At 32.5% G+C, this 9,193-nt stretch overlaps 1 protein-coding gene across 1 annotated transcript; it reads right to left on the bottom strand.

Annotated features, from left to right (window-relative positions):
- Window positions 1-3,442: 3,442 nt before the first annotated feature.
- Window positions 3,443-4,768, bottom strand: LOC111914292 (expansin-A11). Its single transcript, XM_023910065.3, has 3 exons — window positions 4,566-4,768; window positions 4,149-4,470; window positions 3,443-4,042 (listed from the first exon to the last, which is right to left on the bottom strand). Exons 1-3 carry the CDS (start codon window positions 4,696-4,698, stop codon window positions 3,736-3,738), a joined length of 762 nt encoding a protein of 253 aa, XP_023765833.1. The 5' UTR covers window positions 4,699-4,768; the 3' UTR covers window positions 3,443-3,735.
- Between the last annotated feature and the right edge of the window lie 4,425 nt (window positions 4,769-9,193).

Genomic DNA, 9,193 nt, shown 5'->3' with positions numbered 1-9,193 from the left:
TTGAGGATTAGGGTTAAACCCTAATACCCATGACCTTTCATTTCCTAGGATCCATGGGTTAAAGCTCCATGGACTATCCAAGCCCAACCTAAATGAACTTGGCCCACTACACATATATATCTAAGAGTCCATATTTAATTAGTTTCCTTTTGATCACTTAATTAATTATAAATTAATTCTTGATCAATACTAATTAAATAATATGATTCCATATTAATATATTAGAACTTATAATATATTAATATTAATCATAAATATACTATTCTCAAAAGATTATCCATATAAATTGTGTCGGTGAAGTGCAACCCAAATGGACCATGTCGGGTCGGGTCAAGTACATACCAAATATAGTTATGGACTTAGACATTAATCCAACAAAGGGCAAGGTTGATGACGAGGCATGCATTCTCCAGTTCTTTCACATTTAACTCTTTGTACTCTGAATTTTCAAAATAACATGGATATGTATTGGGATTTTTATATTTACTGTGGTTGAGGTTATGAAAATAGAAGTTTAAAATTTTTATGAAAATCAGGCTGTTACAAGTTCTTAATGGATTGAACGTAGGGGAGTAGATAAACCCCAAATCAAGTGGTGGACTCGATTTCTTGAGGCTTTGGGCACAACATCGGTGGATTAACCCTAAAACACCATTCGATTTCGTGACGGCGTGATCGATGATGACCAATGTTGTAAAACTCGCCGAGTTGGCCGATTACTCCTCCGAGTACTCGCTACTCGGCCCCTTATCGAGGCGAGTTACAGAATCCCGAGTACTCCCCAATCGACCCCTTACTGAACTGAGCAGTGTTGTAAAACTTGGTCAACTCGGTGATTAATATGTATAATATACTTAATGATTTATTATTTAACAAACACATATGTGATTATTACTACATATATATCTTAAATTTTCAATAATTATTCACGAAGTGAGACCATTATGAGTTTTTCAGTTTTTGTGTATTCATATATATCTAATTTTGTTATATATTTCAATCAACTTATGATTTTAACTTATGATTTTGACATATATAGTTTCCCTAAAAATATTTCTAAATGAATTACCAAATCCGAGTACTCGCGAGTACTCCCGAGTACTCGCTACTCGGTAGTCAGCCGAACAGGTACCGAGTAACGAGTTCTACAACCTTGGTGATGACAATGACCTTGTGAGCCCAACATCGGAGTTGTGGAGTCATTCGTTTCTGAAGCAATTAGAGGCTGAAGCAATTAGAGGTAGATATGGCTGAAGCAATATTGTGTTTAGTGCGGAGGCGTACGTCAAATGGTGACATGCAATGTCGAGTCGATTTCTCGATCACAACTCTAATGAGTAAACCCTAAGTGCAGGTGGTTTTCATCGTTTATATTTTCTTGTGGTCGAGTGTTAGATATATAGAAAAGGCATCAATTATAAGAAGACGACTTTGAGTGAAAGTTTTTTTCTTTTTTTAAATAAGGTCGTTCGTCATTTTCATTCAAGTGTTTTTTTAAGCTTAGACAATAAATTAAATCGTAATTTATTTATATTCTAAATATCATGACAGAACTTTTATTAAAAGTTTTTTTTGTCTATCATAAAACTATAGTACGTCGTAATTCGTTTGTCATTAAAAAAGTTTTTTCTAGTAGTGGGCAATGCTTATACCCAAGAGTGAATAATTCTAGCAGATCTAGCAGTGTCTATTCCTTCTTCGGTTGATCTCATTGAAACAATTGCCGTTATTTTTAAGGGACTCATAACATATGTCATGATTCATTGATCCTTTAAAGTGATAGTGGTACATCGAATTAATCTTGATTTATGTATCTATCTATAGATGATAAACTAAAACTTGCTTAATATTAATGGAACAACGATTTTGGAAGGGGCAATCCATGGGGTTTAATGTGATGTGAAAACCCCAGAAAAAATTGTGTTGGAGGTAGGAAGGATGGTGTATTCTTTGTTTCCTTCTATGAACAAGGTGTTGAAGGGAGTAATTTGAATGTACGTATGGGTAGAATCGGTATGCAATTTTTATATATTTGAAAAAACATCATGAATTTTGAAACTTATTAGATGGTTTTTGTTTGTTTGAAATGGGTTTTTGGTTTCTTGAAATATGAATGAAAGATATGCTATGTGGCACTAACAAACAACTATATGATCGCGTCAGTTAAAACGGTCAAAATAATTGTCGGTTAAAACGGTCAAAATAATTGGGTTGAATCATAACAATTTGCTATTACAAATAATATGTTTTTTTTTTTTTTTATAAATATTATATATAAATCATGACATAGCATATCTAAAGCTACGTAAGATTCCAATGACCGGCATAAAACACAAAAATTATATAACCTTTAATTAACTGTATAAAAACATAACTTTTAACATTGTAGAGGTATTTTGTAATTTTTTAGAAAGCATAATCAAATATTGGTATTTTGTAATTTTTTTTTCAATAAAGGAAATGAAAGGAAATTAATGATAGAAAGAAAGAGAGGGGAATGACAATTTTCTTTATTCATTGTTCCTGAATTCGTAGGAAATTAACGAGAAATAAATTTTAAGTTTTTATGTTCCTGAGTTAGGAGTAAAAAGAAAATAAACTTCAAGATTTTCTTTTCCCTCATTTTCTTCTCAAATCCGTCCAATTTGAGAGGAAAATTTGGAAGGAAAATATAGCTTCAAAATCATTTCATCCCCTCACTTTCCTTCCATTTGAAACTTGAGAATATGATTTTCCTTCGATGTCCCTCACTTTCTCTCTATTTCCATCCATATTACTCTTTGAGTATAATCCGGGAACAAGACGTAAAAAATTAAATACATTAATTCTATTCGAAATATAAGTTTATAATTATAAATAAATCAATAAATAAATAAAAATAAAAACGTGATCATTTTAACCTTTAATCACTTAATTTTGGCAAAGCTATGTAATAGACTGTTATTTTTAACAAACTATGTGAATTAATTAACATTAATGCTAATATAAAACCTTTGACGCAAATTAAATTAGCATAAAAAAACAAATGCTTTCTAGTGGGCTTTGACAAGTTTGACAACATTTACATAGCTTGTTCCCACTTCCCAGCAACATTTTGTTTATGTCGTCAATCAAATAAGGAGGTGCCCCAATACTCTAAGCCTAATTGCCTAAATTCAAATTTTTGTTGAGAGCCTTGTGTATTAGAAGAAAAAAAAAAGAATATAACCCAATTTTAACCATATCTTATGTAAAAAAATTTAACCATTGGGTCTGCCCTGCACGTGGAATTTCCACCGGCTGAATTAGGTTAATTGGAATTATGCCCCCATAAAATAATAAAAAAAGTTTAGGATCCTACCAATTTTGAAAATATTATAAGGTTTTTGTGTCATTAATTTCTCATTTTGTAATTTACTCATATATTTATATTAAAGAACTTGAACCCATGTAAGAAAATATATAGAGAAAGAAGAAATGAAGTGCTTCTTATTACATAATTACCGAAGAATACACAAGTATAAACGAGCACACTTTAGTAGGGTTTCCCCTTAGAGAATTAGGGAAACACCTTTCGCTCCTCAAATCCATATCCATATACTTATTATATATAATAATATTATATAAAAAGAAAACGCCCGGAAAAAGAAAACCCGGCGGGCTGCTTCTATAAAAAGAGAAAGCACGCCGCTGCCCCCTTAAAAAATTCCAAATCATAATAAACACTGAAGCACACGGTCTTCTCATCTCTTTCTTTCAGAACTGTAAACGGCTTGAGAAAGTTTGACCAAATGTCCAGCTTGAAGGGACAATGTTTGTGAAAGTTTTGGTGATACCATCGGTGGTTGTCACCATGAACGACATAGATTGGCCGTTGAGGTATGAATTCGATTGCCAGTTAGCTCCCCAATTCCTCGACATCGGCATCCACCCGGTTTTTGATCCCTTCACCTTCACCGACCTAATAGCTCCGGCATTTCCGACATTCGTTATCAAAACAAGCTCGAAGTAATCTCTCCCGTTTATCGCGAATCTAACTCCGCCGTGTTTCTTACATGGTACTCTGATCAACAAACAAGTAATTAGATTAAAAACAATCAGTCAAATGCCAGAAGATGGAGTTTGTAAGTTTGTATACAGTGATCAAGAAAGAAGGAAAGACGTGGGACCTTTGGTAGATAACGGGGATGATTCCACCTCTGTAAATCCCGATCTTCTCCCAAGCAGGCTGAGCCATGTCGAAATGCTGTAGCGGTGGGTTGCACCACCCTCCGGCGTCGTTGGCCTGAGCGTAGTTTGGTGGGCAAAAGTTGGTGGCGGTGATTGTCACCGACACTCCTTTCTTGCACCACTTTGGGTCCGTCTTGACATCGCATATGATCTTGTAACACTGGCCGCAAGCAGCGCCGTCGTTGAAAAGAGCAGTACTCAACGCCGCCGTTCTTGTTCCGTATCCGGTGGAGTACAGGTTACCATATCCGCAAGCACCACCTGCATATATAGAAACAAGTTAAGATCAGTAACAACCTCCGATCGATAATGGCTGCTTCATGGGCTGATTAAAAGAAGCATATATAATTATATACCCATTGTTCCGGAAGCATCGGCTTCTCCATAAAAGGTTGCATGGGCTTTTGTCCATCTCGAAGGGGTAAGTGCATGGACATGGAGGAATAGAGAGTAGATAACAGTTAGCAAGAGAAAGCAAAGTTTCGCCATTTTTGATGTGCAGAGATGAGATGAAGCAAATGAGGAAGAAGATGGGTTTAGAGGATTAGAATAAGAGCTGCTTAAATAAGGACCAATCCAACAGCATCACATGTAAATCTGCAAGTAGAGAATGCAGAGAGGGGTTTAATTATTATTATTGTTTTTTTTTATTTGGTTTATATCAATAAATAAATCCATTCACAAGGGTGAAGAAATTCTGAATCTGATTCAATCATTCCCACGTTCCATCAAACCATTTGTCTACATAGAATTCACATGGCTAGAAAAACCCACTACCCAAATTGCTTCAATCTTGTTATAAACATGAATTAAAACTATATATCTTGCTTCATTTCACATACAGTTTTACAAAAAGTATATATGATTATATATATGTTCTCAAACCATAAAAAAAAAAAAAAAAAAAAAAGTTATACTCAAATGATCAATATCTAAGCGTTTACGTACATTTTATATATAATAAGATCATTCATTCTTACAAGTTATATTAATTCTTATATTGGATTAATATTTGTAACAGAAAACTAAGTACTAAAATGATTTTGTGATGAGTCACCTCCGTACATTGATCAAATCAAGAAACCTTTAATGAACCGGGATCATGACTTGTTTTAATGTTGTGTTTGTTGCTACATGAAAGGTGATTAATTAATGCATTTAAAATATAGATTAAAGACTGATTACTCAAGGACTCAAGGGGGGCAAGGGGGGAATATAGTTGCTTAAAAAGATGTAAATGAAATAGACTCTCACATCACATGCCTTTACTTTAACCTTTTGTGGATCCAAATTCTAATAAGGTTAAAATATGCACTGCACTGCACATCATTATATTTTACATTGATACTGTGAGATGCCATTATTTTTCTTGGGGAAGAAAAAAACAAATTAATACTTAGATTTAAGATCCATCAAATATGTCATCTTGTTGTCAAAATTCCAGGTTGTAAAAGGCTTGGACATGGAGTTGCTTTTTGAAGATACGCGATGTGATGAGATGTTTTAAAACTTTAAACAAAAAAAATAAATTAGTGGAAATATACCCTATTATTGGTAAAATATGGAAACAAAAAATTTAGGAGTATATAGATAAGCTAGTTTTGTTAAAGGTTAAGTCTCAAACTTTCTTTTATAATAAAGTTTTTACATTTTTCATTTTTCAGTTTTAACCTTTTTAGCCATTTTTCCTAATTAAAAGAAAAAACTTTTTGTCAAATATTATGGTTCTCCCAAAAATAAATAAATAAATAACTGAGGGTTCTTTGGGAAAAAAAAAAAAGTTCAGAGCTTTTTGGGAAAAAAAGTTTGCAAAGTTTTTTTTTTTTTTTTTTTTCTAGAAAAAAAGGTTATGATTTAATCCGAAAAAAATAAATATATAAGATTTTTTAATGATATTAACCACTTTACAAGATTTAAACAAAAATTAGAGACTATACCAAAATAGTCATCAGATGGCATCTCGGAAATTAGGAAACCGTAAAAATGTGTTTACCATTTAAGAGGGAAAAGAACGGATTTCTACGTTGTAGATGAGGATTTCGCATATGATATATATAAAATCAAATATCCATATGTGTATTTTGTTGTTGCCTGTATCAGTCAATAAATGGTAAATCATATTCTTTCCGTTCCAAATTAATTGTCCACTTTTGACTTTTGAAGTCTATTTGTATTATATATTACTTGATGAAACTTATAACATTGAAAAGACATTTAAAATACAATTCATTCATATATTTTTCATCAAATATTATCTATCAAAAAGAAAAATATTTAAGGTCAAAGTTGATGAATAGAGACTTGAAAAGTCAAACGTGGACAATTAATTTGGGACAGAGGTAGTATATGCTATGCCTTTTATTAAAAATATAAATTTCCGTGAAATACTAAATTTGGTTAGATCGAATACAAAGCCGATACTAGGGTTTGCAGGCTAATAAAAGATCAGTCTCAAGGACTTAAGGAGGTTATATAAGGTGAAAAACCTAAAATTTAGGGTCTCTCATTTAGCCACCAACTCGTCGAGTTTTCCTCACCAACTCGGTGAGTTGGTCCAAAAAGATGTGAGGCCCAAAAGCCTTCAATACGTCGAGTTGAGGCCATCAACTCGACGAGTTCCAAGGAAAACTTGTCTTTAAAGGAATAAATCTCGTACCTGGAAATCGGGATTTTACATTATTGTTTTTTTTATACTATTTCTTGAAACAATAAAAAAAATTCAGCAAAAAAATGTCTGAAATCATTTTTCTAAGAAAAAAACATGACTTCAAATTTGTTAGATGAGTATTTTGTTGTTGCTTGTATCAGTCAATAAATGGTAAAACATAATATGCTAGGCCTTTTATTAAAAATATAAATTTCATTGAAATACTAATTTTGGTTAGATTGAATACATGTTTGGAAGACCTACCTAATATTAGTTTGTCTTTTCATGCATCCTATATTGAAGTATAGGATGTGAGTGACATGAACACTTAAAAATGGTTATTAGTTTGTCTTTTCATGTATCCTATATTGAAGTATAGGATGTGAAGATAGTGCTTCGGTGAAAAAGGTTCCGACTGTAGTGAATCGACTAATTGTTGATAGGAACCAATCTATCGAAAAAGGCTCTAGTAAGAAACAATTTAGTGAAAGAGAAAAATATTTTGATAACAACTGATCTAACGAAAGAGGTAACAACTATCAAGTTGGTATTTTAATACCTCGAAGTATCCTTCAATATCCTACTATGTATGTTGTAAATGAAACATTAGTACAACCATAATTTGATTAGTTTGATCTTGTACAACCATAAATTAATATATATATATATATATATATATATATATATATATATATATATATATATATATATATATATATATATATTGTATATAAAACACCAATACAATGACAAAGTCATTATGTAAATCTAGACACGTATAAATACGGTGGTGATGATGATGTTGTTACCTGTGACAATGTTGTTCCTACAAATGATGCAAATGTTCGTAAATATGATATATATATATATATATATATATATATATATATATATATATATATATATATATATATTTACACACACACACATACACACACACTACACATCAGTAATTCTATTGGTGGATAATACCAATCTACTTCTTTATGTGGAACCAATAGATCTTTCATATATGCTTATATGACCTTGAGGAAAGTGATACTTAAATTTAATGGTTAGATGATGAATACACATACAATAACACACCATTCTATCGTATGCCTTATATATTGTGGTGTCTGTATATACCCTATGTATGCACCTACTCATTCATACAACATCACCGTCATAAAGGATAAAACCTACAAACATTCAAAGACATAAAATCTTTTCAACTAGTATTAGTATTGAAAACTATTCATGATGGATTGTAGTACAAAACTAATAGATCTTGAAAATTAAGGTTTCAAGAATCTCGTTACTAGGAAATTATACTTCTATTTTGGTTATGCGACTAGAGAATACTTTCATGTTTCAGGTCCAAAAACTTATAAACAAACACACTTGTTCTTCAACACAATTGAACCCAAACCATCACTAAACAAACAAAAAAGTTTTGGACCATTTAATTGTTTAGGTTTTGGGTAGTAATCAAAGCCTAGTCTATCATGGAACGGACACCCGATAGGATTTCAATTTCTAAATACAAAATAGATATCTTATACAAACAAGCATGGCGTGTGAAACAAAATGCGCTTAAAATATTAACGGGATCGAGAATCATTGTTGCCTAAATTCACACGACAATCATGCTTGCAATGCCCAACTTGATTGCACGTCCAACAAACCAGATGCTTTCTCTTTTTGTTGGAGTTGCTTGGGACATGTTCCTGCATATGTTTTCCATGTCCTTTGTGGTTCTGGGTCCTTGGTTTGTTTTCAACCATATGAACCGAGGGATGTCCAGATTCAACTTTTCCTTTGGGTTTTTTAGATTTGTCACTTTCTTTCGCACAAAGAGATTCTTCAATACGAATGTGACTAACAAGTTGAACCGAAGACAGTTCCTCCTTTTGATGTTTCAAGTTGTGTTTGAAGTCTTTCCAAGATGGAGGCAATTTGTCAATGATGGTTGACACAACAATGGATTCATCCATATTAATACGGTGCAGTTTAAACTGACCGTATATGCCAAGGAGTTCATATTGTTCAGTAGCAGACCTTGAATCGTCCATCTTATAATTGTTAAAGTCATTGACCAAAAACTTCTTGCTAGAAGCATCCTCAATGATATATTTTAATTCAAGGGTGTCCCATAACTCCTTGGCACACAATGCTTCACTATGGATATCAAATAAAGCATCAAACATACCGTTCAAAATGTGAAATTTTCAGATGTGGTCATCATTTTCCGATAGTAATAGACTTGAGCATGAATTTCTAAAGTTGCTACTTTCTTTGGTTCTGCCTTTTTGAGGCTGGTAGAGGTAGAATTTTCATAGCTAACTCTTCCCGTCT

Source organism: Lactuca sativa, chromosome 8, assembly GCF_002870075.4.
Source record: "Lactuca sativa cultivar Salinas chromosome 8, Lsat_Salinas_v11, whole genome shotgun sequence".
Lineage (NCBI taxonomy): Eukaryota > Viridiplantae > Streptophyta > Magnoliopsida > Asterales > Asteraceae > Lactuca > Lactuca sativa.
The sequence above is the reverse complement of the archived record's forward strand: the minus strand, read 5'-3'. Positions and strand labels throughout refer to the sequence as shown.

Bases quoted from the DNA above. Each gene is read 5' to 3' on its own strand.
- LOC111914292 (XM_023910065.3), bottom strand. From the start codon at position 4,698: ATGGCGAAACTTTGCTTTCTCTTGCTAACTGTTATCTACTCTCTATTC. The intron at 4,471-4,565 runs GTATATAATTAT...CTATATATGCAG, and splicing joins CGATGCTTCCGGAACAATGG to GTGGTGCTTGCGGATATGGT. The intron at 4,043-4,148 runs GTCCCACGTCTT...TTTGTTGATCAG, and splicing joins ATCCCCGTTATCTACCAAAG to AGTACCATGTAAGAAACACG.